Genomic DNA, 21,288 nt, shown 5'->3' on the forward strand with positions numbered 1-21,288 from the left:
GCGAAATCGGTTTATACAAGTGTTAAGTCTGTTTCTATTTAACAATTTTAGTAAAGCCTTTTTTTTTTTTCCCCTCATCCTTATATAAATTAATTCTCTTTTGTCATAAGCATTTTAGAAGTCAGATTATGTAGGTGCTAAGTCTGCGATAGGTTAAAGTTAATATATTTTTTTTCCTTCCGGGAATTTAAACTGCATGCTTTATTTTTGCATTTTTTTATTCAAAGCTTTTTAGACTATATATATATATATATATATAAAGAGCAAATAGTTAATGAAACGTTAAAAAACACTTTGAAAAAAGTTAAAAACATATTTAATCTGAAAAGGAAACACTTAATAAGTGGATAGTCCTTAATCTGCAGAGTTTCGAAGAAATACTTTCCTTCTCATCAGAAGGTAGGAATTAGCAAAATACGGGATCGGATTTTGCATACAAAAGTATTTGATGAAACTGCAAGTAAGTCAAAGATCTTACTTGATAACAAAAAGTGGAGCAAAGGCAATATGGTGAAGAAAAAGTTGATTTCACGTGACTGGATAGTCTGGTGAAAGGTAAAGTATTCAATGACGGTAAAATCCAAAAATGTAAATCCAAGAAAGTTAATTAGATTTCCATTCGCACAAGTAAAATCCAAGGAAATCGCGTAATTGGAAGATGGTCCAAAATGATCTAAAAGGCCGAAATCCTTGGAAAATTTACAAATATGTACAAGGAAAAGGGGAAAAAATTTCAATAATATTAATAAAAGAAAAATAAGATATGCGTTTAACACGACTGCCGAGGCAGTGTAATTAAGAAAAATCAGTGAAGAGGAGAAAAAAAGATTAAATGGTGATAGAATTAAATATAAAATAGAAAAGCAAATGTCAAAATGACCCAGACAAAATGACGTTAAAAGGTGCGAAAAATATAGGGCAAAAAATAGGTCAACTGAAATGTACAGGTTATTACTTAAGAAAATGTCAGCAAGAGTTATTAAAAGACACTAAATGGAAAAAAAATTAATTAATAAATAAAAAATAAAATTTATATATATATATATATATATATATATATACATACATACACACACACACACACACACACACACACACACCCACACACACACACACTTGTCTGTGAGTTTAAAAAGTGAAATGTTCTCTTAGATTTCCTTATACATCCGTTAGGATCCAGGTTCTATTTTCCTACTGATAAATCCACTATATATTTATAAGAAAAGTTTATTACAAAGAGAAGAATATTCACAGAAAACAGAGAGACAGATTACTTTTGTATGCGTGAGAGACATAAATGACTTTGCTGTGTTACACCTAATTACATTCTGCATGCTCACCTTTTCATTGGGGATAATACTCCAAACACGTCTTTCCTGCTAAAAGACAGAAAATATCCATCTGGAAGTCATGCAGTTTTGTTGATTTCTGTTTTGAGATCACCTCTGACCTTAAGGTTGTCACTCAACCTTTCCATTCAAACATAGGCCTTTATTATATAACAGAACACTTGGAGAAGACTGAATTGATCTGTTTAAGAAGTGTGTAGATATATAAACCTTTTGTTAGCGTAAATGTTTGTAACAATGGAAGTTCAGTAGGCATTGTAAAAGTGTGTATAATATATTAGCTTGCTTTTGTTGAGTCAATATGAGAGTATATGTGTGAACTTGTTCAGTAAGCAGTTTGTAAATGTGTGGTATTGAAGTAAGTGTTTTAGTGTCTTGACTTTATTTGTTGACTACTAGTTTGAATGTTACCTTGAAGGAATTTTGAAATTTTGCTTTTATATAGCTTGACTCCTTGCTGGGGAATAAGGTTGGAATTTTGTTGTCTAGAGATATTTAATTATGGATATCTGTTTTCCCTTATTGTTAGCAGAACCATCTTCACAAATTGTCCCTATTTGTTGATTACATTTTTTTTCTCCATTAAAATTTACTTAGCAACTGATATTTGACTTCAAATCACATGATTAAACCGACTAATCAGCTATTCACCTTAATATATGGAACCAAATCTCCTGATGCTAGTGGCAAATCATATCTACATTCAACTTCAAAAGTAATGATATTCAAAAGTAGGGTGAGTGCTGTTCTGGTCTGGTGTACAATAGGAAAGTGACACTTTTTTTTTACTGCAGGGTGACAAATTGCCATCTTGGGAGATAACTCTATTTTGAAAACATTTTTTATTATCTTAATTACAACTAGAAACAACTTTTCTATTGGAAGAAACAAAGATTTAATTTGCTTTGAAATGGAAATGATGAAAACCTTTTTGTTAGCAATTGAACTTAGGGTTAGTGGTAAATAAAATTGCCCTAAAATTTGTTCTTAAAAATTGGCTTGGAAATAATGGATCATTTTATCTTAAATCTATATGCGAAACTGATTCCAACACTCAACGATTGAGTTTATGAAGCTTGGACTGGTTTAGGACTCTAAAGTAAACATTTACCCTATCTTCTTCAATACTAGAATTTCATTTTTTGGTGTTTAATTGCTTTTTAACATGGAAAAAATTGTTAAAATCAATCTAAAAATAAATTATCTCCCTTGATATGACACTGCTACTCTGGAGTAAAAGAAAGAAGAAAAAAAAGCACACAGGAAAGCACTCTTGTAACTGCATTCTTGTAGTGGAGATCATTAATTTAGTGTTCAGTTGTATACAATTTAATTCAATCTCATAAAAAGGCTAGTATTCTGTTGATAAAAAATAAAATGTTGAGTTATTTTCTTTTAAAGTGAAATTTAATCATTACTATATGTGTAGAAACGAAGGAAGAATAATATGCGTTCTTCTTAAAGGAATGCCGGCAGAAACTGCATTCTTGCAGTGTATCAAAATAATACTCTTTGATCAAATGAATACAGCTTCTTCATTTAACAGTTGAGGAATATGTACAGTGGATTGGTTGACCTGCCTATAGGAACAATAGATTGTTTATAGGATGTTAGGTTACAAAAAAATGTTCCTATAAAATAAATTAGCTTACAAATCAATAATATACAAAATATGCAGTTTTAGCATAAAATGACTAAATTATTGCTGACATGCTGTAAAACTCAACAGCTAACCAACTTTTTGCATAGTGTTAGAGAGCATTTGGGGGAGCTTATAGGGTAAATAAAGAAGTTTGGTAGCTCAATAGCAGAGCAGTCACAACGAGTTAGACTTTTTATTAAAGTAATGAATGGATAATCTTTTGTACTTTAATCCTCATTCTAGAAGTTTATGACAAAGGGGAAAGAATTACTGTTTTCTGAGTCGAAATCTGTCCATCTAACACTTATCGTTAGCTAGTTTTTTTCACCTTGAAGTAATATATAATATACTACACAACAGGGTGGAGCAATAAAATTCCCCCCCTAAAGAAAACAACACTACAGCTTTATTTTAAAACTTTTATTTAAAAAATCAATTCAGGTAACTTGATTATGTAGTAGAGCTGACATCCATTCAATGTAGCTGCCTTCAGCCTCAATCACCACCTCGATAGAGGTCCGGGATTGGGAGCATGCCTTTTCCACAAGTACCGGCAGAACCTTGGTGAATACTTAGCAGACGGTAGTGATCAGGCTGGCTTTGATGTTGTGGGAGGTCTTGTTGGTGATGCTCTTGATGCATGACCAAAGTAGTCCAGTGGGTTCAGGGGAGGTGGTGTCAGTGAGAGGAGGGTACCAAGTTCTAGCACTCCTTCTGAAGCCAAGCCTGGATCTCTTTGAACTTGTAGGCCAACACTGAGTCCTGCTGCCACACGCAGGGTCTTCCACTGGCGCCTGATTGCACTGGGGAATCACTACACTCTTTAGCACATCTAGGTACACTTTGGTGTTAACTTTCAAGCCGACTTCGAAGACATGAGGTGGCATGATGTGTCCCTCACTTGAAACCACACCAAAGATCATAACTGGTCAGAAATGTTTTCATCACCCTGGGAACATCTCTTTTATCCGGATTTGCATTTTGACGGTGCTGGCAATGGTCCTGTTGTCATAACTTGGATCGGTAGAGAGCATGAGTTGTACAGCAGTGCATCTTCAATCTTGCTTGTTGAACATTTTGTCACTTTCAGACATGATAAAAGGCTCCTATCACTCTTGGGATTTGTACACAACTGGCCAACTAGTAGATGGTCTGCAAAAAAAAAAAAAAAAAAAAAAAAAAAAAATGGAGCCATGTTTTCTTTTCTAGACAATTTTATCATTCCACCCTGTATTATATAAAAGGAACTTTGTACGAGTTTGTTCCCAATGAACTTAGTAACTACTTGGCTGATTTGTTAAAAATTTCACATGAAGGTACTTGATGTATCTAGGAGTGTTCTTATGTAGGCTTTGTACCAGAATGCACCTGATGAATATCGAAAATTGATTAAAAAAAAAAAAAATCTGATTAAAGAAGGAAGTCAGATGTTGACCAGAGTTAATACTTTTATACAACCTAACATCACAAGTGCATTTGAGTTTTATCACTGCACAAGCAGAAAGGCTCGGCCTATAAAATTCTCTGTAGATTCTCTTATAAAACAAAGGGATGTTCAAAATGAATGTTTCTTTTTTAAAAGCAAAACGGATACTTGACTTTTATACATTTAACTTTAATTCAAGTGATTATATAAACATAACTTCATAAAATCAACAGTTGTTTTTTTGATAAGACTAGCATGTTTAAAATGAATGTTTCTGGTTAGAGTACAATTCAACCATGATATTTGACTTTTGCATATTAAACTTTAAGTGAAGCCATTATTTACTGATAATTCTATGAAATCAAATTTTCTAGAGTACAATGTATTATAGACTGTTACTGCAGGGGGACATGTGAAGCTTCCTCTCGGTACACTGCAGTAGGAGGCCCCAAACTAGAGCAGGCAATCAATTGATTTGATTAAAAAATGGGCGATTTTACCAATTTTAGTGACAATAAAAATATGGGAGGGTGGAACATTTGTTGATGCTCATTCAATCCCAGACAATGTCAGGTCTTCTTGTGCTAGTGTGTGTGTGTGTATATATATATATATATATATATATATATATATATATATATATATATATATATATATAAATATAAATTCCTTACATCGATGCAGAATGTGCAGTTTTTTGGTAAAACTTGTTTTAAATTTATTAAGAACTTACAGGATTACATGTCGCATGCAGTCCTAATTTATATGTAAATTACAAACAAAATGAAGGTGAAATGAAATAATCTTCATCATATTGTAATTTGTAATATTGAATCTCTTTTTAGGACAAAATCAGAGTGCAAATACTTATGCCTAAGTGAAATGTGAACTCCTAATTAGTACTTGGTTATTTGAGTAGCAGTATCGGGACTTCTTATTGTGAGGGTAAAAACTCTCCTAGTTTATTTTATTAATGACGAATAAAAAAGTTTTTAAAATAATTATTGATTAGGATTAACTATAAAACTGAAGTTGATTGAAAATAACATTTTTTGTTAACACAAATCAGTATTTGCTTTATATTACTGCTAAAAGACTTTTTATATAGTTTGTAGTAAACAAGCTAATGTTCACAAAAGTATAGGAGGGGAGGATTAACTTTACTTTATATTTTAGATGTTTAATAATTTTTTTTCATTTAGAACGTTTAGAGGCTATTTACATGCTAAACAATAAGCTGGCTTTGTCTAAATAAGAGCAGTTCATACTCATGTTAAACTTAATAAATCTACCATTTTAATGTTTTCTGTTTTCTTTTATAAATTGTGTTGAGATTATTTCTTTGAAAAGTTGCCAGGTGAAAATAAATATGCAAGAATATTTTAATTTAATTGTTATTTATCTTAAATTTTCTAAATCTGACCCAAATAGTCTAAGCTGATAAATCAAACTTTGCTTCTGACTATAACCAGTTTTCATTTGTTATTGTTGTTCTGTGTTATTGGCAAGCTAAAAACATTTTTAACTGCATTTTATTTAACATTACTTTAATCCAATGACTGCTAACATGAAATATTTTTAATAATCACCTAAATAAAAATGGAGAGATAACTCATTTTAAATTGAAGAATATATTAGTTGTCTACTTTAAGTTAGAAAATGTAAAAGAAATTAAAAAAAAAAAAAAAAAAAAAAAAAAAAAATTTACCGCACTGCATCCTAGGCAATGTTGAGTTAGTACAGCTGGTTTATAATAAATTTTGATTCATCTGAATATAAAATGATATTAAAAAATCAAACATTTTTTTTTTTTTTTTAACTTTTACTTCTTGGTGTAGTGATATTTCGATATGAACATGTGTGGACTTTACAAACCAGCTCCCTTGGGTAAATGAGTGTATGGAGAATTCTGTAGAATTTAAGCCTTTGTATTTTTTTCCAATTTCTGAAATGCTTTCCTGGAATGTTGATGCATGATCCATTTTTAGAATTCGAGACCCCCCCCCCCACAAAAAACAAAAAAACAAAACAAAAAAACATTTAAAATATGTGTGTACTCAGAGGCATGCGTGCATTGAAGTGTAGTTGATTTTGAATCATTGACACTGTGTCTCTGTATGATCAATGTGAAGGTGGGGGGAGGGACGTTGCAGCCATCGGTTGCTGCCGCTGCTGCTGCCGCCACACTGTGACAATAATAGTAGCTGCTTTGTCTGCAGCCATTGCTGTCCACTGGTCCTTTCTCTGTTGATGGAGATGTAGACAGCAACTTCAGCAATAACAACGCCGTCTCCATCTCTCTTAACAGAGATGCACTAAAGCAAAACAAAGTGAAACCTTGAAAAACCCTCACCTCGTTTTTCTCTTTTCTTTTTTCAATGTCACAATGATTTCTGGCTGGGAAGACGTTCTTCTTTATATCCGGCTGAAATTTGTGTTTCTCATTTCAACTTGAATTTCCTTTTTTTTTCATCTGGTTCTTTTTCTTTCATATTTTTTTTTTTTTTTTTGACCGTTTTCTTCGCTTTACCATTCTCTCTTTGACCCTCGCTTTTACTTTTTACACGCTTCAAATTTTTTTTTTCTTTTTTTTTTTTTTTTAACTCTTATTCATTTTTTACTTTGTTTCTTTTTTTTACGGTCTCTTTTTTTTTGCCCCCCCCCCCGTCTATCATTTTTTAATCTCTATCTCCCATTTCTTTAAATTAGAACCCTGTCTCCCATTTCTAAATACTGCAATCACTTTCATTGAATTTTATATTTAATCTGATCAGTAGTTTTTCTTTTGATTGTTAATATCGTAGAGGGAAATGGAGGAGCTACCACTCCTATAGTCAGAAGTCCTGATACTACTACCTAAATCACCAAGTACTATTTTATAACAAATATTTGTATGTACACCAGTGAAGAAGAAAAGACATCTTTATTTCTTTTCGTTTTCTTTCTCTTGTTGTCACTTTCTCTTTCCTTCCTTTCCTGGTTTTTAGATGATAGAAGGAAGAGAAGACAGAAATAATCACTTTCTCAGGACATGAGGCTAATGGAAAGGATTGGAAGATGTCTTAAGTCATATTTGATTGTTAAACACAGAATTGATTTGATGGCTGAAACAGTCGTTTATTTGAACCAATTTCAACAAATCCTAAATCATATATTGTAATCTCCCTCTTCCATTTGCATGCAGTTGGAATTTTTAACTGATGTTGGTATATTGAGATTTTAAACTGTATTATGTTTAACACAATACAATACAGCAGTGTTTTTACTTCTTTTTCACATTAACAATTAATAGTTATAGATAATTACATCAAAGATGACCATGGAATAATAGTTAGTATGTTAACTTACGATGCACATTCTCCATCCCTTATCAGTGTGGAATACCATATGGATTATTATGATAATCCACATAATTTCAGAACATTAAAAGATCAGCCAACTCATGAGGCGTTCATATACAGTAAATATATTTAAGTTTATTTTCGTTAAAAATGTAAATATTTACAGATATTAAAAACTAAACATGGTTGCACACGGTTTAAAGATAAGAACAGTAATCTTCTCTTTTCCCCCAGGGTGGGGCAACATCAGGATCAGATCTGCTAATTTATTATTATGGATATCTTTGTTCAGTGTGCATGTGGCTGTATTTTATGGAAGTTATTAAGTATTTATCTCTTGATAATCAAAATTTTCCTATATATATATATATATATATATATATATATATATATATATATATATATTCCTATTTACTTGCCTCCACACGAGGGCAAATACAAGGTCGGTTTTTAATGTGGGGAAAATCCAGCTCCCCAAAAAGGGATATTCTGGAGGGGAACAAAAATATTGTCTCTGTCAAGAAAGATTTCTCCACAACTGACAAAGAACAGAAAAGATGAAGCATAGTATCAGAACAGATATTACACTTTGTGGTTTTTATCATTTTTCTACAAATGTAAAAATTACATATGTTAAATAAAAAAATTAGGCACAAGGCCAACTCCAAAAATGGGGGTCGGTACTACACTTTGTTCTTAGCCAAAAGGCCAAGTGCCACATAATGATTAGAAAATGCATTTTTAAATGGAAGCAGGTATTAACTCCATGAAATATGTGCTTTGAAAATAAAACTAAAAATACCTAAACTTCAGTGATATCAGGCATCTGAGCAAGTTTATGATTCCTAATAGGAAGTAATAGAAGATAATGGTCGATAGAAACAACACTATTATTATTATTATTAAATAGGAAAACTTGATATTGCTCAGGATTCAATAAGTTACACTATGGCCTCTTTCATTAATATATGGAGTACTGTTATCACATCTAGGGAAGTGCTGTTCAGAGAACCCTTTCCTTCCTTGATAGAGTACAGAATCAACTTCGAAATCTAGTGAGCGATCCCCTTTTTTCCATTGGATATTGTAAATCTGCTGTCTCCTCTGCAAAACATTTACAACAAAAACTCTTCTAGCTACAACCACTGTCAATAGTACCTGTTTCTCGCTCTCTTTATCTAACATTAAACAAACTTATATGAGCAAATTCTACTCAATTTTCATCATTACTAAACATCATGATGTTGTTTCACTGACCGCCTGATACATTTAACCCTTATTCTCGAGTGGCTTTGGGCTTTGATAAGCGGTGACTTTTAGTCCAAAAAAAAAAAGCATTTCTTAGTGCTCTCCCATTTTGCCTCCTAATGTAAGCAGAAAAACACTGAAATGTTGGAAAAAAACCCTGTCTATAATGAGTTTTGGTTTCAGTTGTTCTTGTCAGCACAACAGAATTGCAAAGCAGCGGGTTCTTTAACAAGGTACCCGATCACACTTTTTTCTGAATTGGCTTAAATCCATTTGCAAGTAATTCATAAGGAGTGGAAACAAGGCCGTAAATATCCATTTTGTAAACTAGTTTCCACTAACAAGACTTGAAAGTATAGTCTACTCTTCTCCTTTTTGAACCATATTCTAATTTCAAGATATTCTTCATACTCTCTTATGCCTGCGATCCAAAACATGCTGCATTTTTTTGTTGGATGTTGCAAAATGTGCTGCTATTTCCTTTTCTGTTAAGGCCTTTTTCTGAATTGAGTTGTAAGCATATACAGCTTGGGATTGGCATTATTCCATTATAGTGTGTATGTCCTTCTGCTCCATCTGCACTACAAATGACATTCGATCCCTCAAAGGAACAGGTGCTCTAATCTGCAGCATTTAACAAAAAACAAAAAAACAAAAAGGCGGATGCATTCACAAGACTGTATCAGAGCAACTGTTCTATTTAAAGATTCTATTACCAAATGTGTTGCTTTAAATATAAACATCCTTTAACCCTTTCATATCCCCACTCCTTTCCACCCTCTCCTTTTCCTTCCTATCTTCCTCTCGCCCCCATTCTCTCTCGCCCACATTCTCTCTCTTCCTCCATGTAGTCTTTCCCAGTCTTTTTTAATTTCTTGATCTCTCTTTCTGTCTGCTGTCTTGCTCTCTCACTCTTTCTTCTTGCTCATCCATCTCTATCCTCCACCTATTCCTCTTCTATTGTTACCCTGCTTTCTCATACTCCTCTCTTTCTCTTCTCACCTCTCCCTTTGCTTTCTCATACTTTACATCTTACTCTTTCTGTCTCTGTCCTCACCTTACACACAAGATATATGTTTATGTATACACATATTTCAAGCTACCCACTACTTATGATAACATTGCAGACTAAACCAAGTATTATGTTATTCTTTTATCATTATGACATAAATAAGTTATGAGACAAAGTTAAAGTGAAATTTCAGCTTGTGAGACTGGTTGTGTGAGATATGAATTCGCTAACAACATAAGTGTCAGAACATTTTTCTGTTTAAATAGAATGATTGAATCAAGTTTAAGAAAATAAATTTCTTTGCTTTACAGTCAGTTCCTTTCTCCGTTCACTATTTCCATTGTCAAACAAAGGCCAAAAAATGAAATCAGAAATATTTCCTTCAGAATCACAGCAGTTAAATTTTCTATATTCAATAAGAATTCTAACCCACGAAATACATCAAAGAGATTGAGTATAAACTAAACACGGCAACCTAAAGTGAGATAACTAAAGAAATACTCAACTCAATCGTCTGACACATCTTCATGGTTTAATGAAAATATACAAAATTAGAATACTACTCATCTGAGAGATGCATAGAATGAATTACCTTTACATAAGTTTTGCACCACTTTTTTGTTTCATGTAATAAATTTTGAGCAAAATCCATTACATGATTTTAATTCCATATGATGTCTTAAAGTGGTTTAAGAAGAAATTAAAATTCGTGGAATATTGCTTAATTGGTGAATATGGATCAATTTTTATTTATTTTTTTTTTGTATAAAAGATTCACCTTTTATCCAGGCTTGGAGGCCACTCGAGGATAAGGGTTAATGAGTGTATGGTAGTCAATGGAACAATATCATAGTAATCATTACTAGTGAAAATTTGGTAAATTGGATTACTTAAGGGGATGGTTCATCAAGAACTTGTTTACATTGGACTTGAAGATGACCATATTGTAGTCAGCTGGAAAGCAGGCAAATGGAACAGTTTCACAGGTGTGCAGTTTTAAGAAGGAAACATTGTTCATGGAATCCATGTCTAGGTTTAGGTACAGATAAAGAGTGGGAGAAATTATTGATAGTGGTTTCAGTTAGACTAGTGTTTTTCGTGAAAGTTTGGTAAGAGGGCAGAAGAATACTTGCCATGAAAATAACAATAGAGCAGAGACAGGCTCATAACGTCTCTTTTGTGGGAAAGAGGTTACAGTGAAGAGAAAAAGGCATCTCCTAGTAGACTTCGAAGTCTATTTTGAACTCTGTCAAAGCAGGATAGGAAATTCTGAACATCGCTTGCCCAGATGTGGCAACAGTATTCCATCTTAGGACATACTTGGCTTTTTATGCAGGTAGAGAATTGCATCAGCAGTGAAATATCTACTGGATCATTAGAATAATCCAACCATTTTTCCAGCAATCTTAGCAATGGATTTGATATGTATTCCATTTCAGATCAGGAGTAAAGGTCAAACCCAGAAGCTTGTGAAAATATGGAGCCTCTCCAAGACGAAGGCCTGTCAAAGCATTGATGATGGAAAGATAGAAGCTTGGTTTTAGATATATTAAAATTAATCAGCCACCCCTTTCTCCATTGCACCATATTCTCAAGAGGAGAGAAAATCAGATCTTGATCATTTATGGCCTTTGAAGTGTTGTTATAAATGGTGGTATAATTTAATGCAAATCTGGAATATTTGGTAAATTGTGCACATATTATGCTTTTATAATCTCTTCAAAATACTCAAAAGAAACAAAAAATTTGGGGAATAGTTAAAATTAAAAAGGTGGAAAGTATCTGAATTGTTATGAACAATTTTAACCTCTTTTTATCCTCCCCTTGCATAAAACTAAATATAGTTCATATTACAAGTCCTCATGCCTAGGAGCTATGTTCCAAAATTTGTAATAATCAGTTAGTTTAGGAGTGAATCCTGTACAAGTATGTAAAAATATACACATACTTTATACAAAGAGATAATCGTCACATACGGATTCCATATATTATTTTACAAATTTCATTAAACCATGTAATTATCTGCCACTTTATTTTTTATTAAAAAAACTATGTATTTATTTTTATGTCAATCTGTTCCATTACATAAAAGTTAGTGAGTAAAAAGTGTCTTTTGCTCACACTATACAATAGTGGTGAAAGAAAGCAAATAGCAAGTCAAACAAGTGCCTCCCCCTGAAATAAAGCTGGCAAAAAATCCTCTACTCTAATCTAATAAAAATCCAATGGTTGGTGTTTTTTTTTTTGAGTTATCAGAAATGATAAAATTTATACATGAAATATTAAAATACTGACATAATTGCAAGTTACAAAACTTTATTTTTTCTGTCATTTCTGATGGAAGATATACACTTTTATGAAAATTAAAATAACCTTCTTTGCTACTAAACCTTATGTCTAGAATCCTGATTATAGTTTTGATCAAAGTCCATGAAATGATTTTGATTCTAGAAAATATTTGAAATTCCAGCCATAAAGAAGTCTTAATAAGAAATTGAAATTCAAAGAATTTTGCTTAATCAGTGTCTAATAACTATGCATCAAAATTAACGCATATCAGAAATATTTGAATTTGCAAATGGTTACTTTCACAAGAAGATGCTGTACATTTTGGTTCTAGTTACAAATAAAGATAACTATCAAACAAAATTGGCTTTATAAACAAATTAATTTTTCTTTTCTTTTTTTCTTTGCAGTATATTGTTGAGTGCCATGCCCAAACCTTATTACCACAGTACTTAGGAATGTATCGTGTCACCGTAAATGATGTCGAGACCTACCTGATGGTCTTAAGAAATGTATTTAGCCCAAGGTTGACCATCCATAAAAAATATGACCTCAAAGTGAGTACATTTCTTTTGTGCATATTGTAATTTGAGCCAAAGGAGCAATTTTGCAGAAACAAAAAAAAAAGTGGGCATAAAAAGAAAAATATTCAACAGATAACTGTTACCAAAGGCAATGAAAGTTACTTTTCTACTGGACTTAATTAAATTGAATTAAAGTTACTTTTCTACTGGACTTAATTAAATTGAAATTAAAATGCTTTCAAAAACTATAAAGTAAAATTTTACTGTTTTTGGTATTGGTTATTTGTTATATATATATATATATATATATATATATATCTCCCCCCCCCCATTTTTTTCTTAACTATACTGCACAATTATAGAGCCAAGAAATATTTTATGTATAACAATGTATGTATGGAATATGTGTTGGGAACACTCAGTGGGATTGCCTTTGTTATAGGCACACATGCATGCAATGTAAATTGTAAGAAACCAGTGATAAAGTTTACCTGTTGATTGGAGATTGCAATAAAGTAACTAAGATTGATTCCAGTTGTAAAATGGGTAAGGTCACATGATGATAGAAAACCCCTATTGATGAAACATTTGGAAGCCAAAAGTTTACTTTGCTTACAGAGATGCCTTGCTTTTTTCTCCATCACAGAAAGCATGGTGTGAGTAAAAAGTCCTTGTTGCAAATAAACTTTGAAGGATTTGTTATATACAGTGCCTCCAAAAAGAAAGTCTGCACTTGTCATTTTTTTCCAAAACTGCAAATTTAAGCTAAATTGAATGTAACTGTTTAAACAACCTGTACCTTATTTGATTCACCTTTTATTCATCAGTAATTTTACCGGTTCATATTTGACTTTTAATTGAAGTATCCTAGTGTTCACGTCAATTTAAAAAAATAACTTCAAATCGAGAAGGCAAAAAGAAACTCCACACAATGGAAAATTATTATTTAAATATGACTCTAGAACATTAATGCAACACAAATACAATAGGAGCACAATGAACTTATTATTTAGTAGCATAACCCTTTTGCACTTTGACAGCCTGCAAATTTTGGGCATCCTCTTGAATTAGTCTGTGGCAATACTCGGTTGAAAGAGCATCCTACTTCTCTTTAATTTTTGTCTAAAGTTCTTCAAGATTTGAAATTTTATCATTGCGTAGCTGTTGCTTGATGTAATGCTATACAATTTCGATAGGATTGAAGTCTGGAGATTGTGCAGGCCAATCCAAACATGGAATACCATGCTCTTTAAGGAACCTGTTGACATTGCCGGCTATGTAAATGGGAACATTATCCTGCAGGAAGATGGGATTATCATCCAAATTCCAGCCAAAATAGGGTAGAAAATGCTCAGTCAACATATTAATGTACTTGCTTGAATTAATTTGACCTTGCAAGCGATCTATAGGGCCTGGACCATTGGCACTAATAACGCCCCACACCAAAACTGCACCTCCATCACTTTACAGCGTTGAAACTGTACAGCTAGGATTAAATTCTTCGCCCTTCCTTCGATGGACATACTGCCTATCAACACTGCCTAGTCTATTGAACTTGCTTTCATCATTAAAAATCACTTTCAGCCAATATGAAGTCATGATCTTCATTGCATCTGCTGAAGTCCAGAGCGCTTTCTGTCTTTTACAGAAATCATTGGCTTGCGTCTTGGAACACAACCTCGCAAATTAAATTCCTTACATCTGTTCTTAACTGTAGAAAAAGAGCACTTTTTAACAAGATTACTCTGTTGTTGGATTTAGGGAGCCGTTTCAAATCTGTTTCTGAGGCTGCAGATCTTGATAGCATTGTCTTCCCTATGTGTGTCCGTCGGAATGATGAGGACCATCTGATCATCCTGTCAGGTAGGGTGGCGGAAGTCATTTTCGGTGAGTACAGATAGGGCTGATAAGCCCAATCTTTGCTTGAAAACTTCTATTGCAATGAGAACAGGGAACCATTGCAGATGTCGAAGGCTTTAAAACATTGTCCTTCCTGTCCTTCTCTGCAGCAACATTTTGGTTACTTTCATATTTGCAGGCACCGTCATGAACAGCAGTTCGGCACTTGGCTCTATCTAAAGCTGTCTGCTCCCATGGTGCCTTCAGAGTGTATTTAAATCGTTTTCTCTGGCCGCCATGGGAGCGCTTGCCAAGTTGGAGTTCAGCAAACAGAAGTTTCTTGGGTAGTCTGTAGTCTGGTATGCGGGCTACATGACCAGCCCAGCGAAGCTGAACCTTCATCAGGATAGTGGGGATGCTTGGGAGTCCAGCACGAGTGAGGACTTCTGTGTCTGGTATCCTTTCCTGCCAGCCTATGTCAAGCAGTTTCCTCAGTCTGGTGGTGTGGAAGTGATTTAATTTTCTAGCATGTAGACATGTGCATCCATAGAGTAAGGTGGTGAGTATGAGAGTATGACAGCTTTATAGACTTTGATCTTTGTCATGGAGGTGATTCCTCTTCTGTCCCATACATTCTTGTGGAGTCTACCAAAGGCAGGGCTTTAGCGAGTCTGGTGTTGATTTCATCATCAATGACTACATTGCAGGAGAGCGTACTGCCAAGGTAGGTGAACCTGTCAACCGCTTTGAGTCTTTGTTCCATGATTGAAATGTTGGGTTCTGCTTATCTTCCCTGTAAGAAGTACTCTAGGACAACCAGATTTAGGGGCATCATGAACACTGCTGGTGTTTAGGTCTTATTGCACAGTCATTCGTACCGTTTTCTCATCACATGTCAATCTGCGGCTGATTTTTTGATTAGATAAACCAGAAATGAGCTCCTGATGGTCACTAAGAGAGACTCGAGGTATATGGACTAAATGTTAAGTTGCTTAATCTAAGAACAACAACAATTACAATTAGAGATGCTAAAAGGTAGATATTTTAATCTGGTTTTAAGTTCATTTGTTGCTGTGGAGTTTCTTTTTGCCTTCTCAATTTGAAGCTAATTTTTAAAATTCATGTAGACATTAGGATACTTCAATTAAAAGTCAAATGTGAACAGGTAAAATTATAGAGGAATAAAAGGCGAATCAAATGAAGTATAGGTTGTTTAAAGTTATATTCAGTTTAGCTTAAATTTGCTGTTTTTGAAAAAATGACAAAAGTGCAGACTTTCTTTTCAGCAGCACTGTGTGTGTGTGTGTGTATATATATATATATATATATATATATATATATATATATATATAAATTCGTATTCCTGTCTGTTTGTTCACAATTTGATTAATATATATAAAAGGTCCATTACTTTAATGCCTCATTCATTCCTATATATAGTATGATTCTTGTAAAATAGACGATTGAGTGATGACGTCATTTGCATATTACATTAAGGAAAATCGATTTATTAAATAGCGGTGTGTTAGTTATTGTTTATAGTGGGAGAATCGCTTTAAGTGTTCTATTTAAGTTTATTATTTACATTTGATTTATATTAATAACATATTTAATTTATTTTTGCCAACATCGATATTTTTTTTTATAAAACAGTTTGAGTTATTTGAGTTTTGAGTTATTTCCCTTGGAAATTATTCTTTTTGTTTTTTTTCTTTTTCGGTGGATAATCAAACTAAAAATAATTCACACAAACTTGAAAGCATTATTCTTGGAATCGGTTCAAATAAAATAATTTCTGGGATTTCGCAATTAACATTTTGGTCCAGCGGATTTTTATTTTAAAATAAACACACAATCCAATTCAACTACGATTCTTTATTTAAAACAAAAACAACAAAAAACTTTCATTTACATTTTTACCAGTTGTTTTCTTCACATTTTTTTGATATCGTAACTGCTAATGTTTTTTTTTCTTTTAATAACACAATAAGTCAAAACTCATCATTTTTATAACATAAAAACGTGTATTTCGGTTTACACAAATTCTATTTTGGTATTTTTGAAACTGAAGTATTTACAGTTTGTTTTCGTTGAAACTAACCATAATAACAAATCTTTCTAGACTGACAGAGCATAAAAGAAATTCGCTTAAACTGGAATATAGTCATAAAAAGGTGCTCAATATCCGGAGAATAGCTTCTCTTCGTATCCCTTCTGCCGAAATATCTGGCTGAGAGTTTGTCACATACTTCTGCTTTTTTTCAGGGTGGGGGTGGGTGGGGTTTACATTTTCGTGTTTTCATTTGTTCTTTTATTTTTTGGAATTTTTGTTGGAGTAATTTTTGTTGGAGTTGACATATAATAATGAAAAACTGGTCAATATTCTTAGTATAGCAGGTGTGGCCAAACCGAACTTCATGTCGATATATATATATATATATATATATATATATATATTGTTGTTTTTTTTTTGTTTTTTTTCAAACGATAGATTCAGTTAATATTGACTTCGCCTCAAAGCTTGATTTTTTTGTTTATTTATTTTAGAAAGTCGCCCATAATTTGTTTGGACGTATATATATTATTTTTAAAACAGTAATTTATGTACACGAGAGTTTCGAGTTAATTAACTCTCATCAGCGTATCTCAACTGTTTCTAGGGATCAAACTTCAGACCATGCCTTAACCGTTAGGCCACGAACCCTAGATGAATTTACTGTATATTTTTATCGCTTATAAATTTAGAGTTGTTTCTTTTTTTTTTTCAAACGATAGATCCGGTTAATATTGGCTTGGCCTTGAAGCCCGATCTTTTGTTTATTTATTTTAGAAAGTCGCCCATAATTTGTTTGGATGTATATATATTATTTTTAAAACAAAAACAAAAAAATCGAGCTTTGAGGCAAAGCCAATATTAACCGAATCTATTGTTTGAAAAAACAAAAAACAAAACAACAACAACAACAAATCTAAATTCATAAGCGATAAAAATAAATAGTCAATTTATCTAGGGTTCGTGGCCTAACGGTTAAGGCACCAGACTGTAGTAACATGGTCTGACGTTCGATCCCTAGAAACAGTTGAGCTACGCTGATTCGAATTAACTCGAAACGCGCATGTACGTAGATTACTGTTTTAAAAATAATATATATATATTTTAAAAACCTGTTTGGTGATAAAAAATAATTAGAAAAAAGGAGTTACTTATTCCAAGTTCCAATTGTTTAGTGTCTAAATATGATTAATACTTTTTCGAAAAGGCTTTATAAAGAACTAGACTTTTCTGTGGATTTAATGACAGTAAAGTTTTAAAAATATATATAATAAAAATAAAACCCATCCATGACCTCGTGAATAATGTAAGATGACACACTGGTATTGATCTTTTATTGATTTTCAAATCAATCCCCCATTAGCTTTTTTTTTTTCCAAAGTTGGTTCCTTGTTTCCTTTGAAAGGTGATGATTTTAAAGCAATGTCAGAAAAAGTTCTACAATGATTTCTATTCATTTTTGTCATAAAATTTAGTCATTTGAAAATTTTGCTTTCAAGACTTTTATTTTACTCTAAATACTTTGAGATAAGATGACTTTAGAGACCTAAATGTTCATAACAAAACAAAAGAATGATTAAATGCTATTTTATAGCGGAGTAGGAGGAGGTTTTAACATTTCACTTCACAAATTGACTTTTAGGTTTATAAATCATTAAAATATTTTTTAATTCAATAAATTTACTTTTTAGTCAAATATTCTAAAAAGAAAATTCTAATGAAGTTAATTTGTACAAAAAAAGTACATATATTGGTGTTGCGAAAATGGTAACTTACATGAATAGTGCACACGCGTGTGTGTGTGTGTGCATTCTAAGGTTCAATTACTTGACAAGAAAAAAAAAATGACGACTTGCAGTTGCTTTTTGTACTTGATGATCACATGTGAGTAATGCAAACTCTTGCCATCTTTATTCAAATGAGACCATACCAGATGCATAAAATGAACCGTCAAGAGAACGAGAGGTTGAGTTGAAAGAAGGCGTGTTACAGAAACGGACATGTGTTTAAGTCAAATAGAAAAACCGTAGGTGGAAATAGATGCCTATGAGAATGAGCTCCTACAGTGGCAGTGGAATGGATGACTGTTGTCATATCCAGAAGAAGAACTTAATGGCGGCTGTGCAGGAGCAAAAGCAGAAGGTGTGTCTAAGTCTTGACTACCGCAAATTGAACAGTTTTGTGGACGCTTTCACTGCCAATGCAGAAGCATGTGCGCAGAAACTGAGAGTGCCGGCAACAAAGAGTCAATGTGTCTCTTTCGAATTTGCGAAATGCATATCTTCAAATCCATGTTGACAGATTTTTAGGGGCTTCTGTCTTACATGGTTGGGATTTGGGCTGAATGTGGCGCCATTTATGAAGTCCACTGTAGATGCTATCATATCTCAAGACCATACGATCAAAAGTGCCATATCAACATATGTTGACATTTTCGTTGATGAAAGCATAGTTTCTACACTGTGTGTGCAACAACGTTTTTTGGACTATGAGTTGATTTCCAAGGGTCTGGTTTGACTGAGAGATGGAGCCAAAGTTTTTGGCTTGCAGGTCTGGGATAAGGATGGAACTGATGGAAACTAGGAAGTCAAATTCCGGAAATCCCCAATGGATTAACCCATTAACATATTTTGTCTTTGCAGTAAACTTGTAGGTTAATTCCTCGCATATGGATGGCTCAGGGTAGCAGTTATTAAGCGCCTGGCAACTGCAGTAACAAATGGCTGCGATGATAGGATCAAAAATATTTCTTTCTGTTGCATATTAGCAGAAAATCTGAGCAGAGTAAAAGAAGCAGATCCAGTTAATTTGTCCTTTTGGTGGAAGGCGACAGTGTTACACTTGGTCACTGATTCAGCATGTGTGCACTGGAACATTACGTGTGAACACAAGTGCAGCTGGCAAGACATTAGTCAATATATTGTTAGGAACCTTGTGATCACTGGCGGAAGAATATGGATTGACTATAGACTTAAAACTTGTGAACTCATATCAGAACTGCTCAGGTTCACCAGAGTGCCATGTAGGTGAATAGATCTGCTCAAAGAAAGAAAAGAACTAAGGATTGCACAGTGGTAAGAAGACAACTGAACGAGGACCAGGTGACTGACATCCATCATCAAAATGGATATCCGGGTGCGAAGTGGACCTTATACTTTGCCAGGTCGGTTGACCTGCAAGTATCCAAAGGAATTGCTAAATCAGTTGTGAAAGCCTGTGAAACCTTTTGATTGATAGATTCGGCACCTGTTCGCTGGGAAAAAGAACTCTGTGTGAAGAGTAACTGGAGCAGGATGAACGTAGCCAATCACAATGGTTAGAATTTTCTATCATTGACTGTGGTCCCTCTAGATTTGCAATATGGCGACCACTGCGCCAATAAGATGTGACCATTGTTATCCATAAGTTACATAATGTTTTCCTTGAGCTCACCGATGGAAATATTGACTGACAACAACACTGCATTCACTAGTTAAAGACTTTAATGAATCTGCAAAGAATTGGAATGTGCATTTGCGGTTTCGTTGTGCCTCTTTGTCAAGTGGAAATTAAATTGTAGAACGATGTCATAGGGTCATTAAGACCAGAAAGAATTGTACAATATTGGAGGCAGTCTACTGGTACAACGTCACCCCGAAGGATGACATTTCACCTTCCACTACTCCGGCTGACACACTACATAGATACCATGTCTGAATAAAGAGTTTGAGGTTAACCCATTGCTTGAATCAGAGGTGACTAAAGGGAAGTATAAAAAAGAAAACATCGTTTAGGTTAAAATCCCACGTAGCAGGTGCACAACAAAATACAAGACTGGTCATGTTACTGAAGTGATCGGCCTGCAGTCCTTGAAAATTGATGAAATGCCTTGTCGCATTAAAAACCTCTGACCAGTAAATAATTTTTATCGAGTAACAAAAGTGCAATTCTGAAGATAGTGAGGCTTTAATTTATCTAAATTCAAATCCGTTGAACAGGGTTTCCGATGCCAGTAGCCTCCCAACTGATAGTGCCTATTGAAACTAGGACTGCAAGTGGAAGTACGCGAGAGGTTGAAGTTTGCATTGTTCTTCTTTGAAGAAGTACCCAACAAAGACAGATACTACCCCTGTGCCCTTATTGTGATCATGAGATCAGGAAGGAGTGTAGGGAAAATGATAACTTATTTGAATAATGTGTGTGTGTGTGTGTGCACGCTTTGTAGAGTTCCATTGCTAAGCAAGAAAAAAAAAAGTTGACTCACAGTTGCTTTTGTACTTAATGATTGCGTGTGAGCAATGTAGAATCTCGTCATCTCTCTTCAAATGAGACCATACCAGATGCATAAAATGAACCATGACGAGAACGGGAGGTTGTGTTGGAAGAAGGCATGTTACAGAAACAGACATGTGTGCTAGACTGTTTAAGTTAAGAAGAAAAACTGTGGGCAGAAAAGATCAAAACTATTGAAACTGACTTTCAGACTAGAATTGATATAGATTGAATTTTCTTTTCTGTATTTGATCAGTTTGTGTGGAAATGAGTGAAGATATTCTGACCTAAATTGGAAACCAGAAGACTGGCGGTTG

General features: G+C 33.6%; 1 protein-coding gene across 3 annotated transcripts in view; it reads left to right on the forward strand.

Annotated features, from left to right (window-relative positions):
• The window catches only part of LOC145292097 (phosphatidylinositol 5-phosphate 4-kinase type-2 alpha-like), a 265,122-nt gene that overhangs the window by 223,488 nt on the left and 20,346 nt on the right, over positions 1–21,288 (forward strand). For all 3 annotated transcript variants that reach the window (XM_080138179.1, XM_080138180.1, XM_080138181.1), the window contains exon 5: positions 12,715–12,861. In XM_080138179.1, coding sequence (XP_079994305.1) covers positions 12,715–12,861 — 147 coding nt within the window. The remainder of the gene's footprint in view (positions 1–12,714; positions 12,862–21,288) is intronic.

Source organism: Euprymna scolopes, chromosome 13 (genome assembly GCF_053919585.1).
Source record: "Euprymna scolopes isolate OS-2025 chromosome 13, ASM5391958v1, whole genome shotgun sequence".
NCBI classification, from domain to species: Eukaryota; Metazoa; Mollusca; class Cephalopoda; order Sepiida; family Sepiolidae; genus Euprymna; species Euprymna scolopes.